Source organism: Periplaneta americana, chromosome 3, assembly GCF_040183065.1.
Source record: "Periplaneta americana isolate PAMFEO1 chromosome 3, P.americana_PAMFEO1_priV1, whole genome shotgun sequence".
Taxonomy (NCBI): Eukaryota; Metazoa; Arthropoda; class Insecta; order Blattodea; family Blattidae; genus Periplaneta; species Periplaneta americana.
Window position 1 is genome coordinate 166,583,828 of NC_091119.1, and position 22,687 is coordinate 166,606,514.

Below are 22,687 nucleotides of genomic sequence, written 5' to 3' on the forward strand. Positions count from 1 at the left end.
GCTTTTTCTTCTATTGTCATTTTGATGCTGTTAATATTAGTGAGGGATCTCATAGAATGTATTGGAGTTGTTTTGATTCCACCAGTAATGAGTCTGAGAGCTTGGTTTTGAACATATTCTATGTCGTTTATGAAAGGTGAAGTAATTAAAATTTCTCTGCAGTATGTCAGCACTGGCTGTATAAACATTTTGTATGTAGTGTTCAAAGTATTCCTAGAGCATCCCCATTTCTTTCCTACTAGTCTTTTTAGAAGGGAGAATCTTTTACAAGCTTTTTCAGAAATGTATTTCAAATGGTTGCTCCATGTTAACTTACTATCGAAAATAACTCCAAGATATTTGGATTCATAAGTCCTAGGAAGGTGTTGGCCATTGTATTGGATATTGAATTCTCTTTCTTTTTTTACCGAGTGAAAATATTTGGTAGTTACTTTTGCTTAAATTGAGTGTCATCAAATTTGATGTATTCCATTCATGTAGTTGATTTAGAGCTTTAAGAGCAGAATTTTGAATTTTGTCTCTATGTCTGTAAGATCCGGAAGTCCACAAAACTATATCATCTGCAAATAGTGCTGTTTTCATGTTTGATTCGTCTAATAGGGAGGGTAAGTCATTTATATAAATATTGAATAAAGTTGTGCTGAGGACAGCGCCCTGAAGTAGACCTCGATATGTTTGTCTGTAACTAGAAAGTGAGTTACTGAATTTAGTGGCAGTGAATCGTTGACTAAGGAATTCTGATATCCATCTGAACATATTGCTGGAGATATCTAATTTCTGGAGTTTTAGTAATAATTTATTTCTCCAAACAGAGTCATATGCTAACTGAAAGTCAATAAATATTGCCAAGGTATCTTCTTTCTTGTTAAAACTGTCTTTTATTTCTTGGCCGATGCGTATGACTTGTTCATTGGTAGAGTGTAGTTGTCGAAAACCGGCTTGTCTTGGTGATAAAAGATTTTGGGATTCTAAATACCAAGTTAATCTGTTGGAGATCATGGACTCCATGGAATATATCAGTCCCCTAACTACCCACTGTGCAACTCAAACCAAGAAATGGATTCGGAACACCTCAAACTCTGTGCTTCAGTGGCTGGCCATGATAATATCTTCGAAAAATATTGGAGTGCAAGAGGTTAAATGACTTTATTGTCAAACCCCTGGCATTAGAATACAACAACAACAACATATTTTGAGCGATGGGGCGACAACCAAATCAAACACACTCAATATCAAAGCTCAAAATTAGGAAATGTTGCGAAGTATAGACTTATCTCTAATAAATTGTATTGCACTGTTTCTAATATGTTCAGTGTTTTGAATCAACTATACATCAGAGAATGAAAAATAATTTTTATTTGTATTTCTTAATGGTGTTATTATTGAAAGTCTAAGTTAATTTTATGTCTGTTGTAGATAAATAGTTTTCTTTGTATTCTTTATCAGTGGTTATTATTGATTACTTAGATTTTTAATATCCATATATTAAACTAATGGCAGTTACTTTTAAAAATAGATGTTCAGCTCTGACTGTGTAAAACAAATAAAGTGGTGTTTTATAAATGTTTATGAACGTGCGTTGTACTGTCACAGCAAAACATCTTATGACTATTTTCAAGCTAATGTTTGACATAAAAAAATTAAGAGTGAATTATAATTATATAACTGACCAATAATAACATTCCAAAGTCAATCTTTGTTTTTATCTTCCAATACATGATACATAACATTATTTAAAAATAGTGCTTAAGGTGTTTTGGAGAGAAGTATCCTATCCTATTCGCATCCTGTATCTCAATTACATATTTTATCTAGAAGATGCAAAAACTTTTATTAGTCAAATTTGATAAATTAATTTAATAAAAGGGTTAAATGATGGTGTTAAAAGAGGGAGTGTGTTAATAGTTTTCAGTTTCATGTTCAACCATTATATTTATATTCACATGTTTAAACAGAAATGTGATATAAATATTGTAGTTAAACATGTTATTTAAACTGATAAACCATTACACACTCCTTTGGCGATATGAAAAATACTAGTATGTGTTGGTATAATAGGTATCTGCAGTATCGATCGGGCTCTAATGTTGGCATAAGGGATACCTGTAATACCGATCGGGCTGTGTAACATGGGATGCGGCATGGGTCCATTTTGCAACCTGGTACTTAAATATACATTTCTGGAGAAAAAAAAAGAAGAATAACATGGGATGTAGTTCCACATTCTGCCGCCAAGTGTCTCGATGTCGCGTCAATAGCGTGTCGAAGGTAATGCATTGAGTTGGGGGTCTTTCTATTTATTTGTCTATGGTTTCGAATCACCTTGATTTATATTATTTAGGAAGTCGTGATAGCTTCTGCTGTGAAATATTGTTACCCCTTCCATTGTATTATATGAAATAGAAACGAAAATGAATGGCTAGAAGATGAATTTGGCTACTATTAGACGTAGTGGAGAAATTTAATGCAGATGTGAGAAAAGTAAAAGAAATATATTAACAAATGACAGACGAATTATTCATATATACACACAGAGAGAGAGCAGTAGAAGGCTGCTGAAAGATGTTTCATTTCAATAAATAATGGATTACAAACTGGAACTGATCTCTTTTTCAGATTTTCAATTTCAGTCTCCATTACGACGCTATCGTTGAGGTTAAGGTTGATTTTAAAAATGTTTTATTACAAAATAATATAAATATTTGGCATGATATAAATTTTATAGGTTATAAAATCCCTTTTCAAAATAATATAAATAGTAATGGTATAAATTGTATCAGTTTACATTGTAAAGCATATAACAATTTTAACAAATAAAGTCCCATATCAAGCTGCAAGAAACAACAAAAACCGGGGGGGGGGGGGGGGGACAATGAACAAACATAAAAAGAAAGTATGAACTTTAGGTGTTGTCCGGAGGGACACAAACATATACTGTACGTATGTACATAGAGAAAATTATTTCCTCTATGGTAATTGAGCTGTTGACCAGACGGGACCATCAAAAGCTTCCACTTGAGTAAGTAGTTAGAATTTCACTCACCATGTGGCAGTGGTGTTACAGTTTTCGTATTAATAGAATCTTTTGGCGCTAGATGGCGGTAACACTAAAGCCGAAAATAGTGACTGTGTTTTTGTTCAAGTTAAAAGTTATTGTATTCGTGTTAAAATGAGGTGTAAACAGTTATATAATGGAGATAAAATTTGTTTGCAAGCTGTGCGACAGGGAGTATGATTATTATAATAACCGTAGGAAGCATGTAAATAGATCTCATCCTGGGACAGTAGACGAAATTGTTCCTAAACTGAGAGAAACTGGCTTAAGTAAATACAAGTTTAAATGTTCTTATTATGACAAAATGTTTTTTCAAAAATATCATGCTACAATTCATGAGAGGAAAATTCATGGATTGCCCTCTAACTCAGCTCTTCATGAAAGTAAAAAGTGCCCTTTATGTAATTTTACTTGTGGATCAACAGAAGAATTATGTAATCATTTGCATACAGTACATTCTATTACAATTGATAGAGAGACTGTAGAATTTCAAAATAGGGACCAGTATGATAAATGGAAGTGTAATATTGAAAAGGAGTCATTTTCCAAATATACTAATGTTAAAAGTTATTCAAATTTGAAAGGGTATACCCATGAATATACTTTTTACTTTCATGAAGGGCTGAGTTAGAGGGCAATCCATGAATTTTCCGCTGATGAAATGTAGCATGTTATTTTTGAATAAATACCTACTTTGTCACAATAAGAACATTTAAACTTGTATTTACTCAAGTCAGTTTGTCTCAGTTTAGGAGTAATTTCGTCTACTGTCCCAGGATGAGATCTATTTACATGCTTCCTAAGGTTATTATAATAATCATACTCTCTGTTGCACAGCTTGCAAACAAATTTTTTCCCCATTATTTAACTGTTAACACCTCATTTTAACACGAATACAATAACTTTTAACTTGAACAAAAACACAGTCACTATTTTCGGCTTTAGTGTTACCGCCATCGAGCGCCAAAAGATTCTATTAATACGAAAACTGTAACACGACTGCCACCTGGTGAGTGAAATTCTAACTACTTAAGTGGAAGCTTTTGATGGTTGGGCTCTAGACGCAAGTGTGTGTCACCACGTTTTCGGTAATCGCGATTAGTACTGTAGTCTGTCACCAGTATTACGCGTAATTACCAATTCAAAATGGCAGCTTCATTTTGTGCATTACAATGCCGGTTTCCTCATAATTTCCACAAATAGGCCATCAGTATTTGAAATAACATACGTATCTTCACTAGAAATATTTTTTTTATTTTAATTTCTATTCTAAAGTTTTTTTTTTAATTTTATTAGGTTAAAAATATATTAAAAAATAAACTAGGGCCTAATATAAGTTTTAATTCAATAGTTGTAGGTAGGATTGTTCACAAATATAAAATATAATTCCACGCAAATTTTTCACTGCGATATATTAAAAACTGTTTCAGTTATCGGGGACACTTCAAATGAACAAAAGGGTATAATCGCAACGACCGGGATATAATTATGGCGGACGTGAAAGAAATTAAGCATATATGCATGTAGCGATGAGAGAAAGGCTGCTGTCTTGTATTAGAAAAGCAAATAAGTTGTAATGGTTTCATATATGAAATCGTTTGGAAATATAATGGCAGAAAATTACATCCAGATAAACGATAGTGTGGGCGAATCAAACTGGATCAGTCAAAAAACCGGCGTATTACAGGGCGATCCTATGAGTCCAATACTGTTCAATATACTAACGCACGACGTGGTAATGGCAATAAAAGCAAACACCAAATCGAGTATATACATATACGCTGATGACATGGCACTAGCGTCAGAGAATGTTGAGGACCTCCAGAAAGCCACGGACATACTAGGGAAGTGGGCGGCAGAAAATGAAATGAAAATAAATGAAGATAAGACCGACCTTGTAGTATTTAGAAGGGGAGGAAGAGTTACGGAGAGAGAGAGAGAATAATGTGTAATGGGAAAATAGTCAACCGAAAGAGTACCTTCAAATATTTGGGAGTAACAATACAAACAACAGGGACGACATTCGCTGTGCACTTAAAAGAGAAACAAATAGCCGCAATAAGGAGCATCAACAGTATTGGAAATCTCTCAGATATGTCCATGAGCTCAGCGATGAAACTTTTTTGAAGCTAAAATCTGGCCTACCTGCACATACGGTCTGGAAATGATATGGGAATATCTAAGCGAAAAACAAATGAAAGATCTGGAAAGTATAAAATCAAGATACTTGAAGAGGGCACTCGGACTCTCCAAATACTCATTGTCAAGGTACGCATACGAGTTAGCACGGGAAACTTTCTTTCTGGACGACTTAAGACTGAGGATGCTACTACCAGCCACGGAGAGCTACAAGAAAGTAGTGGAAGAAAGAAGACAGAAACGGAAGGAGATCACAGAGGATTTCTACACAACGAATGCAATGATACAGCGAGACTGGACGAATGCCGGCTACGACGCAAGATGGCTGACCACAGGGCTAGCGACGCACGGATATCATCACAGAGTGTGTGCAACCAAGAGATACAACTCCGCAAGCGAAATGTGTATCTGTGAACTGTGCGGGGTCCAATGCGGGAGATATCACATTCTCGAGTGTAGAAAGCGTGTGAAATCTATCAGGGAAACAATACAGGAGATAGTATAACCACAGTCTACTATATACAGTCGCGAAGCTTGAGATGTTTTTTTTGCAAATCTCGTGATAAAGCGCTCCAAGCGGTTAGCAACTAGAAACAATAGACTGTCCATGGTCGACTGGACTGTGTCGTATTTCTATCGAGTGCTAGCTCGTTGCGTATTTCACATTGATGCTTGTAAAATGTTCGTTATTGGTTGTAATGAAAATGTTAATGGCTAAAATATAATAATTGGAATAATAATATGGGACAAGGAGGAGACTTTGTAGTGCTATAAATTGTAGCAACAGTAAGAGAAAGAGGCCAGAGTTATCCTTTGTCCGATTTCCGAAAGATTCAGAAAGGTTCCTGGGTTTCCACAAGAATGCTGTGCAGAAACAAAACTCTTAATTTTGAAGTTCTTTGTGACTGTTAGAATACATTATATCCTTAAATTTCACAAAGAAATGTTTCAGTCTAACCGAAAGGACATTAGATACCGGGTAAAGTTCTGTCACTGCTAAATTTCCAGAGAAATAAAGGTTAGGTCTACTTTTTTTTTCAGAGGATATATTTTTAATTGTAGCTATTAATTTTGTTATTATTTTTATGTGTTATTTTACTAAAGACATAGAAAAAATAAGTTTGTTTTAATGAAATTTATTGATTACGTTTTATTTTCAATTCAGGTGGGATTATTCTATAAAACGTCTTTGGGATTATTATTGCTTAGGCCTATTTTTTTTTCAAAGGATGTGTTTTTAATTATAGCTGTTAATTTTGTTGTCATTTTTATTTGTTGCTCTACTAGAGGCGTAGAAAAAGTCTGTTACAATAATATTTATTGATCACGTTTTATTTCCAATTCTGGTGTGATTATTATTGCTTAACCTCATCCCACTTTGTTAACTACGTAAGCCTACACTACAAGTACCGGTACGCGTAAGTTACTCCATTAATTCATATTTCCATTATTATTGTTGTAAAGGGAAATGCAAATTAATATTTATTGGTTTCATAGTTAATTATCGCTATAATCTTGAATGAGTGAAGCTATTATAGTAAGTTTCAGTTCGTTTTGCACAAACAAAAATTATATTACTTATTTCTTGGAGGTATCTTCGAGTTTATGGTGGAATTTAATATACTTCATTAAAATAATAAATTAACTTTATGCATTTAATATTTCAATAATGGAAAGAAGGTGTTAATTTTTCCAAAAGAACACGACAATGAAAGTGTAACATATTTTGACGTCTGCTAGGAGAGAGATCTGCGATGATGAGGCGGTATAGCGATCCTAGTGGTGGGCAACTACCCATGTTTGCATTTTTACTACATATTGAGCTGCGCGACTGTATATAGTAGACTGTGGTATAACCGTATTTATGCACAGTGTGCGCAATCCCAAACTATTATATATGAAATCGTGGACGTAGTTTATAGATTTAACACCAGAGTCGCGTTGAAACGATGCTCTAGATATCCGTACCGGTACTGCAAAGGAATAGAGTTTGAGCCCCGTAAAAATGTAATTCTTTAGAGCAAGTATCAGTATGAAAAATTGCAAGGAAGACGTCAAAATAGAATATACAATGAGCCAATGACACGAAATATAATTCCATACCATGGATAATCCATGTCCATACTTTCAACCCAGAGAGTGCATTATATGCTGAGTTCGAGCCCCGTACGACTATAACAGGCCTCCCTACAGTAAATAACAGTAGGTGTGCAGAGGAAACGCAGGAATAATGTCGAAATTAGCATACATAATGAGAATATCGATAGTTTGAACTCAAAGAGGGCATTATTTCCAGACTTCGAACCTTGTACACGGTCTTATAAGTCAATAGGATGGACGCCTTATGGCGAAGACTGGCTGATTTGATGATGTAAGACTTACGGTGATTAGTCTGAATGCTGAATGTCATTGTGATTGTGAGCAATAAATTAGTACCGTAATATTTTTTTTATAGGCGGCAGGATAGCACAGTTGGTAGAGCAGCTTGCTACGGACTGGAAGGTCCGGGGTTCGATCCCAGGTGGTGACAGGATTTTTTTCTCGTTGCCAAACTTTCAGAACGGCCCCGAGGTTCACTCAGGCTCCTATAAAATTGAGTACCGGATCCTTCTTTAGGGTAAAAGGCAGTCAGAGCGTGGTGCCGACCACACCACCTCATTCTAGTGCTGAGGTCATGGAAAGCATGGGGCTCTACCTCCATGCCCCCCAAGTGCCTTCATGGCATGTTACGGGGATACCTTTACCTTTTTTTATATTTTTTTTATAACTGGAAATTAGAGGTAAAATAATGATGAGAAGTATGTTGTACGAATTATCTATGAAATAGAAAGAGGAAAAATGTAAGACACTTTAATGCAGAATTATGTGGTGGCAATCCATCGCTTTATCAGTCTCTCTTTGTGTCTGTCTATCTATCTCTGTCTCTGTGTGTCTGTTTGAGGTTTGACTACCTCTATCTGTCCGTCTCTGTGTCTGTTTGTCTCACTCACTCTCTCTCTCTCTCTTTCTCTTTCTCTGTGTATGTGTGTCTGACTCCCTTTGTCAATCTGTCACTGCCTCTGTCTGTCTGTCTGACTACCTCTCTCTGTACTGTATTGTATTTATTTTACATTCCTTGGTATGCTTGCAATATTCAACATGTCAAAAAATTCTTAATAGTACTAGGCAGGGCCAATATAGTCTTAGTTATAGTCGCAATCTAGTTAAATTAATTACATAAGAGTCTTAAAATATACTATACTATTACAACACAAAGGTTTAGTATCAATACTTAATACAACACAGATATATTCATAAAGCAGTTGTTGAATGTCATATATACACTTACAGAATAGAAGGCATGGGAAATTAAATACTTCTTTAATTTGGCCCTAAATAATCTTAAGTTTTGAGTTTGATTTTTATATATCCATAGGGAGCCTACTAAACATTTTTACTGACATATAACGCACTCCTACTTGATAGCATGATAGACTTGGCAATGGACTATGAAAGTCATATTTTTTATGCTATGAACTGTTGAATTATTTACAAACTTTTCACGATTACACACGAGGAAGTTTATTTACTTACTTACTTTCCTACTGACTTTCAAGGAACCCGGAGGTTCATTGCCGCCCTTGGTCCCTATCCTGAGCAAGACCAATCCAGACTCTATCAACATATCCATTTTAATATTATCTACGTCTCGGCCTCCCAACTAATACTCTATAGGCATTTCTGACTTCGCCCATACGTGCTACATGCCCTGCTCATCTCAAACGTCTGGATTTAATGTTCCTAATTATGTCAGGTGGAGAATACAATGCGTGCAGTTCTGTGTTGTGTAACTTTCTCCGTTCTCCTGTAACTTCATACCTCTTAGCCCCAAATATTTTCATAAGCACCTTATTTTCAAACACCCTTAAGCTATGTTCTTCTCTCAAAGTGAGAGTCCAAGTTTCACAACCATAAAGAACAACCGGTAATATAACTGTTTTGTAAATTCTAACTTTCAGATTTTTCGACAGCAGACTGGATGATAAAAGCTTCTCAACCGAATAGTAACAGGTATTTCCCATATTTATTCTGTGTTTAATTTCCTCCCGAGCAGTGGTGATTTCTCTTAAGGAGCACAGGAGCAGTGCACCACCTCTTCAAATAACACATGTTTTTAAAGTTATATCAATGAGCTGCAGTAGACTATGTGAGCGACATAATTCTTTATTATAATACTATGTAAAAATAACACTGCATGTGTACTGTTCTTGTTGACGCCTGGGACTTTCGTTTACCGCTCGACACTTGCGGCACACTGCTCCGTTCGAGCATGCACAGTAGTAGTGTTTCACTGGCAGGCTTTTGAGCATGGTAGGGAGCCAGTACAGTGTGCGTAGGAGGGGTTAGGAGCACTTTCAGATGTGTTCTCAAGCTCGTTCCATCATAAATGCTACAATGATTAGTGTGCAAAATATTTTAGATGTGTAATTTTCTGTAAGACCTTTACACGAAAATATCAAAATAAAGAAGATGGGTAGACGTACACATGAATTAAAATTATAAGTGACGAAGAACAGTAATAGAGAAGTGACAAGAAAATTCAACATTCGGACTTACGAAAAATGCAATATGCGGCTGCAATATAAAAGACGCTGTATTTTGTTTTCCTTGCCTATTGTTCGACGGCGAACATTTATCGACAAAAATAAGTATGTTTTATGAATTTTATTTATTTTTCTGTTTGAATTTAGGACTGTGCGTAGTAACTAAATAATTTTGATTATCGTTCTGCAGGTATGATTGATGTGAAGCACATGAATGAAAGAATTAAAAAACACTATTCTTCAGCTGCACACATCAACAATAATGTTAAATTAGCAGTGTTGGCTCAAACATACAGACATAATTGGATTCAATTGGATTGTTGAACTTCACAGTGATAAAGTTACCAAATGTGGGTGCGGTTTTGTGGAGCTTTTAAGTTGGCTTTAAGAGGTCACGAAGACGAAAATTCATCTTTAAACGCTACCGGTAGTATTTTTTTTTTTTTGGCCTCATCAATTTCAGTTCTGAATTAGACGCACTCTTAAGGAACATTTGGAAAGAGGAACAGTGTTTAAGAGCACATCAAACACTATACAGAACGAAATCTTTCAAGTCATTTTGGATGTATGCCATGATGAGATTTCAAAGAAATAAAGAAAGCTGCTGACTTTTTAGCAGTTAAGGCTGATGAGACGACACACGTATTGAATGCTTGTGAACTGTGTTATAAGACGCAATATAGCGAAAACAATATTATTTACGGTGTGCTGCAATAGAAATTGAACACTTCACTTTGCTATTAATGGACCTACATAGGAAACTGATTAACTGCAATTCCTTGACTAACAAAATTATGTAAATCTATACCTACGTAACATATGTTAATAGTTATGTAGTAGTTAGTACCTATAATAATAATAATAATAATAATAATAATAATAATAATAATAATAATAATAATAATAACAATAATAATATCATCATCATCATAAATATTTGTGCACCACCAGGATTATTTATCACCACACGCCACTGCTCCCGAGCATCATTTATATTTTTGTTGCTGGTGCTCCAAGGTATTTGAATTTTTCCACCTCTTCAAAGGCTAAACTTCCAATTTGTATATTTCCATTTCGTACAATATTCTCGTCACGAGACATAATCATATACTTTGTCTTTTAGGGATTTACTTCCAAACCTATCTCTTTACTTGCTTCAAGTAAAATTCTCGTATTTTCCCTAATCGTTTGTGGATACGAGGAAGTTTATTAATTAAAAACATTATTGACGAGCTGGATGCCGATAATTTGATTTCCAGTATTAAGAAGATGTTTCTGAAAGCCCCATCAAGAATTCTGACATTTAAATCCATTGCACCAAATATACCTCTGCCCCCCCAAACCTATCTTAACGAGAGGGGGGATATGGGTCTCAGCGGCACTTTACTACGCTTCAAATTTCCTGACTATAACTGAGGTGGTGAACGCTCTGGAGGATGAAGCATCTTCAATTGTAGCAGCCAAAAAAACTTCTCAATTCTTCGGAAGTGAAAAATGATTTAACTTTCATTGCAGCCAAGTTCGGTTTCCTGCCACAATTGATCTGCCAGCTTCAAGAAAGAGGGCAGCCTTTGACTAAGTCAGTGACAATTGTGGATGATGCAATGCTAAGAATAGACAGTGTACTAGGGAAACGGGGTTCATTAGTTAGGAAAAAGTGTAAAAATGTGTTTTCCAAAAATTTTGATCTTGATAAACTTAGAAAGATTAAAAAAATTCTATAAGGTGACAATTCTATTGCAGTTGAAATGGATCCTATAATGATGGATACGGAAAATCTGTTCCACAGGAAATTATACGTACACCAAAATGTTCCCATACAAAATTGTGTGAGTTCCTGGCAGTGTGGCAGATGGCTTCTTCTTGCTCACAGGCTTGAGGGAAGGCCGGTAAGGAGGGGGTATCAGTTCTCTACAACTCAGTAGCAGGATGTGGGGTTAACTTGCATGCATTTGTGTGTTGCATACTACTTTTGTGTAAAAGCGCTCGTACAGAGAGTTCATTGAGGTCATTATTTGCAGAATTAAAAGAAAAACAGTTTCCAAGTAGGTCAAATGAAACAAAATGGGCTCACTAAGATAGGACATTGACACCACATTTACATATGAAAATAGCAGATTGTGGCAGACAAAATAGAAAATTTCAATATTCATGGTATAAGATATATCCTTGGCTAACAGTGTGCTCTGTTACATTTAAGTTAGGCCTATAATCTGTTTGGGAGTGGAAATGAGTACTCACCATCTTCTTGTAGGGTCTGTGTCACAAAGACATTTGATATAAAGCCGATAAACATCTGCTGTATAAAAATATATAAGGTAAGCAGATTTTTTCAGCCAACCAAGTATTTACACCTTAGCTTCGCCACTGTTAACTTGTCCCTCAATGCTAGTACATATGAAACTGATTCCTGTGCAGCATTGTGCATTAATCACTCTTTTCTTTGCAAACATTTTGTTATGGTGGGCATCATGTCCAAAATCCATCATTACTAATTACGCTATTTCTGTATTTTTTATATTGATGTTGTAAACTACTTGCGTATGCAATGCGTTTTCAATATTCTACCATTATTCTATTCATCAAATTTAGGGAAATGAGTGAAGCAACTTTCCTAAACGTTGTCATGCAATAAGGTATAACATTATACATTAGTTTCTTCATAAAGGCCCAGGGCCTGATTTACAATTTCAGAGGCCCAGAGCTTAATTTTCTTTATGAGGCCCCTTTTCATGTATGACAACTAGATCTATCTTATTTCATTTAAATTCTGTCACCTATCTCCTTCCACCATGTATTTATTTCACAGAGGTTTTAATTAATTCTCTATTTTGAGGAGAAGGATTAAAAATAAAGTGATCCCTTAAGGTATCAATGATTATCTATGGCCACAAGACAGGTCAGAGCTGATTGCATTAGTTGTAGTATTGGTACTGTCCCTTGTTTCCTCTGGTGCAGAATTCAGGAGTTTGAAAGCAATGTTCATTTTTCCTAAATTATGGGCTTAGCCTTATACAAAAAATACCTTGGCTCTCCACAATTTAGTAGCTGTGGCGAATTGTTGTCTTTGTATGCCAAAATCTTTAGTAGTCTATGTTAAAACATTCTTAACTTTTTGAAACTGGAGGTCTCTGTGTGTAAAGGAGTTACTGCTAGTACCGGTAACATATGAACGAACATGTTTGCTCAATGATAAGCGTTGTTTGTCCTGTTTTTAAATTTCAATAGCTTTCCATTTTATTTTATTGGCTCCAAACTCAAATTTGCTCGGGAATTTCATTTTCAATTATGAACATTCCTATAAAAACATTTTAAGACTACCACTATACAACGATAATGGTCCTATACTAACAGAAATTATAAGCTGCAAGGAACACAAGCACTAGGCACTGGTTTAACACTAAGTACAATACTGACAATGTTGTCTACTTTGTCTACTGTTACAATTTGAATAAATTGTACATGCTAGCCAACAAGTTGAACACATTAAACTCTGCAATCAACTTATGATTCTAAACTTAAATCAATAAAGTGATTTTTTATGCGTTTTCTAACATAATACAGTAATTCATTAAGTAATTACTTATTTCCTCAATTCTGATTTTCAGTTAGCAGCGTTACTGTCTATTTCATTTTGCATAATTCATTTAAAAAAGACTTGTTCCTGGATTTTGAGGCCCCCAGAATCATGAGGCCCTGAGCAGAGGCACCATAGGCTCTATAGGCCCCTCACATATGTTTTCCTTGTTTTGGAGGAAGGGCCCAGAGGCTTACACTGCAGCCTGAGGCTTATTGTGCTTTCTCTCTCTTGTTCTGTGAATGGTATTTGTGGACGAATGATCATGCTCATGTAACATGTGTAGCATGCTGCACTGCGAACTTAACTCAGATTATGGTAGTGATGATAATGGCATGAGAATAAAATGATGGCGAAATGTGTCCTAGGTGGAAGAAAAAGAATTAACTTTTTTATCTGCCATTCTACTATCTGGCTTATTTGAAGGATTTGTCATCTAGTCTGCTGTCAAAAAATTTGAAAGTTAGAATTTATAAAACAGTTATATTACCGGTTGTTCTTTATGGTTGTGAAGCTTGGGCTCTCACTTTGAGAGAGGAACAGAGATTAAGGGTGTTTGAGAATAAGGTTCTTAGGAAAATATTTGGGGCTAAGAGGGATGAAGTTACAGGAGAATGGAGAAAGTTACACAACGCAGAGCTGCATGCATTGTATTCTTCACCTGACATAATTAGGAACATTAAATCCAGATGCTTGAGATGTGCAGGGCATGTAGCACGTATGGGCGAATCCAGAAATGCACATTGAGTGTTAGTTGGGAGGCCGGCGGGGAAAAAAGGCCTTTGGGGAGGCCGAGACGTAGATGGAAAGATAATATTAAAATGGATTTGAGGGAGGTGGGATATGATGGTAGAGACTGGATTAATCTTGCTCAGGATAGGGATCAATGGCGGGCTTATGTGAGGGCGGCAATGAACCTCCGGGTTCCTTAAAAGCCAATAAGTAAGTAAGTCTACTATCTGGCCTGTCTCTGCCACCATCTGTCCTCTGCCTGTCTCTGTCTTCGTTGTCCAATCTGTACTCTTGGTTTTTTCTGTGTGCTCTCAGTTCACTCTCTCTCTATTTCTGTCCTTTCAATCCACTCTTTTCTGTCCACAGGAAATAATTCCATGACTCGATTCACACTGTGGCCTACAACGGTATGTGTATTTGCGCTGGAGACTTATGTTTACATGATCTGGAATTTTTTTTAGCAAATTCTACAAGGGTCAAACTTGGGAAATAAATCCTAACTGGATTGAAACTATGGCATGTTTGTATTCTGGTAGGAGGTATTGTAGTATTACATTCTGCAATTTCTTACATAATTCATACCTGTACTAACCTCTTATCAGTATACAAGGACTGAATTCGGAATATAATCACAGTCTAGTATATACAGTCGCGAAGCTTAATACGTAGTAAATATGCAAACATTGGGTAGTTGCTCACCACTAGGGTCGCTAACCTCATTACAAGCAATGCAAAATAGTACCGTCACAGTCTATTGTTTCTAGCACCCTTAAAACTCAAGCTTCGTGACTGTATATAGTAGACTGTGATATAATGTCTCACTGATTTCAAACTAAGACCTGTTACTATTTGGTCTGTGGCCATTATGTTCGCAAATTAGAAAAAAATATAAAAAATTATAGTTTACCGCTCTCCCTTCATACACATTATTGACTTATAAGTGTACAAGGTTCAAAGTCGGGAAATAATGCGTCTGTGAGTTAAAACTATCGATATTCTCATTATTTAAGCTAATTTTGACATTATCCCTGCATTTCCTTTGCAGACCTACTGTGTAGAGGCCTGTTATAGTCGTACAGGGCTCGAACTCAGCATACAATGGGTTGAAAGTATGGGAGTATACTTCGTGTCATTAGCTCATTATAATTATATTCTATTTTGACGTTTTCCTTGCAATTCTTTCATACTGATATTTGCTTTAAAGAATTACATTTTTGCGGGCCTCGAATTCTGTTTGCTGTACAGGTACCGGTATCCAGAACATCGTTTCAACGCGACTCTGGTGTTAAATCTATAAACTACGTCCACGATTTCATATATGAAACCATTACAACTTATTTCCTTTTTTCTAGTTACGAAGCGCCATAACAAGGCTAGCAGTTCACGGTTTTCACCACAAACTGTGCAGAAGATCAGAGTACCACGAACCTTCCCCTGAATGCGTGTGCAACGAAGTGTGTCCAAAATATCATTTTAGTAAATGTGTGAATAGAACAAGTCACTGGTGGAATATACTGTAGTAAAGAGAAGTAACTCATACCAAACTAAATTGCACGTTTGTGCGCACTTCTTTCTTATTTATTTCCTTTTCTAATACAAGACAACAGCCTTTCTGTCATCGCTGCATGCATATATGCTTAATTTGTTTCACGTAGTACCTTGCGCACGTTCGCCATAATAATACCCCGGTCGTTGCGATTATACCAACGAGTTAGAAAGAGACTCTTTCTAACTCGTTGGATTATACCAACAAAAGTTACGGGCGCCATTTTGGATAAATCGCAATATAGCGAACGCCAGTAGGGGAAGTTATCCCCACCCACATGAAATGTGCATTCGACACAACACTCGCCTATCACGTAGCGTGTCTGGTGAGCTAGTAAGGGAAAGGTGGAAGGGGTGGTGGGCGGACCTTCTACGTTCGCTATATTGCGATTTGCCCGCCATTTTGTATTTCTAATACCCCGTAACGGTAATAGTATCACTAAAAATAAAAATCTTGTAGAATTACGAAAGTAGCGTATATTCACCCTTTATAAAATTTCAAGTTTACAGACTTATTCATTGGTGATGAAAAAATAAAGAATTTCACCAATTTTTCAGTATGTGGAAGTACTTTAACTTGTATGTCCCCTCGTAAGAAATATTTAAAACAAATTAAATGAAGTTCGGTTGTAATAACATGGATGACATTTATTTCTTACTAACAACGAAAGAAAAATACGGTACCCAGTGTGAACAACATCAAATCCAGATGTTTGAGATGAGCAGGGCATGTAGCACGTATGGGTGAATACAGAAATGCATAGAGAGTATTAGTTGAGAGACCTGAGAGAAAAAGACCTTAGGGGAGGCAAATACGTAGATGGAAGGATGATATTGAAATGGATTTGAGGGAGTTGGGATATGATGGTAGAGACAGGACAGGAACTGATGGCAGGCTTATGTGAGGGCGGCAATGAACCTCCGGATTCCTTAAATGCCATTTATGATTAGGTATGAAATATAAATATTACACATCAAAACAGTTTCACATTATACTGTTACAAGAGTATATCAGAAAAATTAACAGTTCACTGATATTTACTGGAGTTGGGAAAAGCTGTATGTTACAGTAATATTTCTCTGGTCAGTCAGAGTTGATATATAGTTCAACTTGTTATAATGACATCTGTTTGTAGGGCATCTCGCCTATGGCGTCAAATATTCTATATCTCATTTTCAGTACCTTTTTTCCTTTAAAACATTTTTGTTGTGTGAAAAGTATTTTTGTAAATTTCTAGAATATTATTCTGTTTAGTGTCTAATGAATAACTTAAAGCCATTTTCAAAGTTATTGAAATTTCCTAAGTTTACATATTTCTATTCCAAAAATATGGAACAATCTCACCTCTATCTGGGGTGACTTTGTTTCGAATCTCAAAAGCCATTGAATAAGCCTTTACAGGAAAAGAGACATATTTTTACATAAAACCTATTCGTGGAAGAACGAACATATTGAATGTGATAAGTAAATCTTTATACAAACAACAAATGCATAATATCTTTCACAATGGTAATACCAGTGGCGGTGCATCCTATGCATTCAATGGTTCAGAGAACCCCAAGGAAAAACAAGCAAAAACAATTTATTGTTTAAATAAATTTATTTATAATTTACACTAAACATTCTTTGTTTCTCATCTTTAATAAGTTTATGTGCGGCTCTGATGTATTTTTGTCATATGAAAACCTATTAATCACAGAAATCAAGTACATGTTTACGAGGTTCAGTTTCCTCTGAACCTCGCCGAGCCAGCTTCTGGACTTGCATGCATGGCAAAAGGTAAGGGGGGAATGCTGCAGAAGAAACATGTGCATGTGCTGGTAAAAAATACCAGCACACTGTGCTGAGCACAGCTGTCCAGTGACGTAATAGTGAGACAGCCTACACTCTATGGCAGAAATGTAAGAATGATCGTTCTTGGTGTTTTAGTCTTAATATAGCTATTATCTGTGAGTGTGACCAGGGTTCGTTTCCAAAAGAAATGAATAGTTTCAATATCTTTTACAAACTCATTTTTCAGTCTTAATCTTGTAAGATAAGTGTAAAATAAAGAAGCTTGGAAGGCCGTTACCTCAACTCGATTTAAAGCAAGCACAAACAGCCGAAGTATGACATTTTGCAGGACTTTTAAAGTAAAAATATATTAAAGAAACGGTGGATTTGCGGTTCTAAATCTACAAATAAATTATTTGTTTCGAGTGCTTGCTATTTGCTAAGGGTAAAGATACGAGCCAGTTTCTATCTGATGTTTTCCAATTCACTGTGGGCTAAAGCAAGGAGATTCACTATCACCTTTACTTTTTAACTCTACTCTAGAATATGTCATTAGGAAAGTTCAGGATAACAGACAGGATTAGGAATTGAATGAGTTACATCAGCTTCTTGTCTATGCGGAATATGTTAGGATAAATTCAACAAACGATTAGGGAAAACACGGAAATTTTACTTGAAGCAAGTAAAGTGATAGGTTTGGAAGTAAATCTCGAAAAGACACAGTATATGGTTATGTCTCGTGACCAGAATATTGTACGAAATGGAAACATAAAAATTGGAGATTTATCCTTTGAAGAGGTGCAAAAATTCAAATATCTTGGAGCAACAGTAACAAATATAAATGATATTCGGGAGGAAATTAAACGCAGAATAAATATGGGAAATGCCTGTTATTATTTGGTTGAGAAACTTTTGTCATCTACTCTCCTGTCAAAAAATCTGAAAGTTAGAATTTATAAAACAGTTACAGCCTACTATCGGTTGTTCAGTATGGTTGTGAAACTTGGACTCTCACTTTGAGAGAGAAACATAAATTAAGGGTGTTTGAGAATAAGATTCTTAGGAAAATATTTGGGGCTAAAAGGGCTGAAGTTACAGGAGAATGGAGAAAGTTGTACAATGTAGAACTGCATACATTATATTCTACACCTGACATAATTAGGAACATTAAATCCAGACGTTTGAGATGGGCAGGGCATGTAGCACATATGGGCGAATCCAGAAATGCATATAGTGTGTTAGTTGGAAGGCTGGAGGGAAAAAGACCTTTGGAGAGACCGAGACGTAGATGGGAGGATAATATTAAAATGGATTTGAGGGAGGTGAGATATGATGATAGAGACTGGATTAATCTTGCTCAGGATAGGGACTGATGGCGGGCTTATGTGAGGATGGCAGTGAACCTCCGAGTTCCTTAAAAGACAGTAAGTAAAGAGCTATAGTATTTTTTTAATTTTTCAGAAATGAGATATTGTTTAAATTGTCGGAAAACTATGTATTATCATAAAAGTAGTGGACCCCTTGTAAGTTCTTCAAGACTGTACATTAGGGTGCATAATTAAACTGCAAACAATCAAGTTCCTAAAATCGTATGACTTGTAACAATTTTTGTGATAAGTGCGTAATAATGATGTCATTTTTAGTTAAAAATTGGAAAACAAAATCTGTGCAAAGCAACTGAAAACACATTTTTAGCTTCAGAACACTAACCAATTAAAGAAATGATACTTCTGAATAGTTAATTCTCTATTTGTAATATTCTTTTTACCCTTAAATCTGAAGAAAAAAGGTATTTTACAAACAACTTCAAATTAGTGCAACTTTGAAAATATTGAGATTAGGACAAATGTTTATATGACATTTTTTGCTCAGAATGTCTTCGGAAATAAGCTCTGTAAGTGATGGTAAATCCTCGTGAATCACCCTGTATACATATATTTTTTAATTTTCTATAAACATATGCCTACGTTTGTCTGTAAAAATGATTTTGTATACATACTGCCTTTTCAAGTAGCACATAAACACACTGTGTCCTTTCAAGTATATGTCTTTTATGGATGGTCGATCTCTACCCTGCTAATACATCTACCACTGCGCCTGGATTCTCACAAGAAAAAAAAAAATTTCCATGACCAATGCCCTAGCCCTCGTAATTAGCAGATATATGCTTGTCGAACCCTGCTCCAGATATTTTGATAAAGTTTGTTTCCACTGGCCTGATATTTAAGATCTTTACTTACTCTTCTTCTTCTTTTTTTTTTTTTTGCAGGAGTTCATATATGTATATTTCTGGAATAAGATGGCTAATTCACAACAGCAAGACTGCAATCCAGAAGAGGTCATTGAAGAACCTGATAATTCATTATTACTATACACAAATGGAGAAGAAGAATCAGAGAGAGATTCTGAAAGTTCTGTATTTCATCAACGCCCATTTATAACAAATTCAAATCAATTGATACACAGATTTATGTACTATCAACAAAGATTTAGATTTGAGGGAATGCGTTTTCGAGGTAAGCAACATTATAGTATGTATGTGAGATTTATGTTCTAAAAATCATCATCATCATCATCATCATCATCATCATCATCTACTTACCTCCTAGCAGGTGAAATTGCGACTATGTAAGATTTCACTCATTCCTGATAGCAACACTAGAATTCAGTTCTGTAATTGGTTTTTGCTGTTTGTACATGACGGGATAGTGAATCCAGAACTGACAGTTTTACTGATTAAGCATAGTTCAGAAACAGATGAAGGGCTAACAACAGTCATTACATGTTGGAGCGGTTCGAGATTATATTATATACAGTGTGAATCGTAAGTAATGCCATTAATTTCAGGGGGTTCTCCTTCGAGATGTTTCAAACAAAAAAGTTTAATACAGTTTTGCCCGTTTTTGCTTTGTTTTCTAGATAAAAATTGTTTTCTATGAAACATTTCATAGAGTGTTTTGGGATAGCCATTGATTTAATTCTCAATATGCTCAGTCAATTTAAGAGAGCAGTCTATTCATCTAACGTAATTAGGAATATTAAATGCAGATGTTTGAGATGGGCAGGGCGTGTAGCACGTATGGTGAATCCAGAAATGTTATAGTTAGTAGGAAGCAGGGATGTATGCATGTGAGTGTGTTTCTGTCATAAGACCCAAAAATTGAATTTTGAGGTACAGACAGTTTTGTGGTAATTTTTATTTAATCTCTTATCAAACAGTAGAGCTGTCGTATCTCTACATTCAAGTCTGCTACTTGGTAATACTTGGTAATCCTGAGTTTTCATATTATTTGAAATGTTTATCTTGTATTTACTCAAAACAAATTTGTAGTAGTTACGACAGTATTATTTTAAGAGTGCGATATGGTACATCTTTCTCTAGGAAGACAAATTTTCGTCCTTTCGTAGCTCATTTAGAATTCTATGAATTGTTTTCCCTTGACACATTTGTAGCCTCACTCATAAGCTTCGTTATTTTTTCTAGTGTCATGCCTAGATTCCTTTTTTTTTTTTAATCATATTAAAAACAGACTAAGTATATGATTATGTCTCGTGACCAGAATATTGTACGAAATGGAAATATAAAAATTGGAAATTTATCCTTCGAAGAGGTGGAAAAATTCAAATGTCTTGGAGCAACAGTAACAAATATAAATGATATCCAGGAGGCTATTAAATGCAGAATAAATATGGGAAATGCTTGTTATTATTTGGTTGAGAAGCTTTTGTCATCTCTCCTGTCAAAAAATCTGAAAGTTAGAATTTATAAAACAGTTATATTACCGGTTGTTCTTTATGGTTGTGAAACTTGGACTCTCACTTTGAGAGAGGAACATAGGTTAAGGGTGTTTGAGAATAAGGTACTTAGGAAAATATTTGGGGCTAAGAGGGATGAAGTTGCAGGAGAATGGAGACAGTTACACAACACAGAACTGCACGGATTGTATTCTTCATCTGACATAATTAGGAACATTAAATCCAGACGTTTGAGATGGGCAGGGCATGTAGCACGTATGGGCGAATCCAGAAATGCATATAGAGTGTTAGTTGGAAGGCTGGAGGGGAAAAAGACTTTTGGGGAGGCCGAGACGTAGATGGGAGGATAATATTAAAATGGATTTGAGGGAGGTGGGATATGATGATAGAGACTGGATTAATCTTGCTCAGGATAGGGACTGATGGCGGGCTTATGTAAGAGCGGCAATGAACCTCCAGGTTCCCTTAAAGCCATAAGTAAGTAAGTAAGTGGCTAAGTAAGTATTTAAAACATTACTTCCACCTGGTATGGAATTTCCTATCCCTTGTTTATACACCATGTTCGAATATGAGAATTTCTCACATTTCTACTGCCATGAAAATTTATTACAGTTCTAGAATGTACCAATTGATTGTGTTTCTAAATTCATCTATTTAGATGTAATACAGTACCAGTACTTGGCATATACAACTTACTGGCATTTTAAACCTTTATGACGAAACAGCGCATGTTTGCACAGTAAAGTCTGTCATTAACGCAATGGTTTGATACAATATTAGCGCAGTCTAATATATACAGTCACGAAGCTCAATACATAATAAGTATGCATCCATAGATAGTTGCTAGCCACTAGGATCGCTATTATCGCCTCATTACAGACAATGCGAAATAGTACCTGCACAGTCTATTGTACCTATTACCCTCATAAACTCAAGCTTCGTGACTGTATATACTAGACTATGGTATTAGCCAGAGCATTTTTCTAATGGAAACTTATTTGCAGAATAAAATACCGTAAAAACGTGTTTAAAATTGAATTTGTAAGTTTCGCCACAAATATTCAGAATCTAGCACTCTGAAATTATAAATGGATCTTTCTGTATTTTTATATATGGAAAAAGATGTCCACTATGATAAATCAGTTATTTATTTTTCACTATTGACCGTTACAGAACTGCTACTCTGGCGTTCAACATCAATACATAATGCACAATGTCTTCCTAGAGATTGCCGAACTCTGAAAGTACAGATTTCCTAATTTCGAAAGTACTTGGATTATTTCTGATGAAGTTGCAGGTAGCAACGATATATTGCATGAGATGTTCTTGTTGGACTAGTGTTTCGTACACCAGCTCTTTAATGGACCCCCATGAAAAAAATCTGACATATAATATGTCAGATGTATGCATCCTGTTATTTTATATCGTATTAAAATGTTCAACAGTTGTAATCTTTCATATGTCTTGAGAATTTAGTCTAATTAACCGAAAGAAATAATACGTTTATCAGCTACAAGTAATTATCC

The 22,687-nt window shown here is 35.5% G+C and overlaps 1 protein-coding gene across 3 annotated transcripts in view; it reads left to right on the top strand.

The window, feature by feature from the left end:
• LOC138696826 (uncharacterized) overlaps positions 1-22,687 on the top strand; it is a 66,782-nt gene that overhangs the window by 12,818 nt on the left and 31,277 nt on the right. For all 3 annotated transcript variants that reach the window (XM_069822270.1, XM_069822271.1, XM_069822272.1), the window contains exon 2: positions 19,675-19,921. In XM_069822270.1, coding sequence (XP_069678371.1) covers positions 19,705-19,921 — 217 coding nt within the window. In that variant the 5' untranslated portion in view covers positions 19,675-19,704. The remainder of the gene's footprint in view (positions 1-19,674; positions 19,922-22,687) is intronic.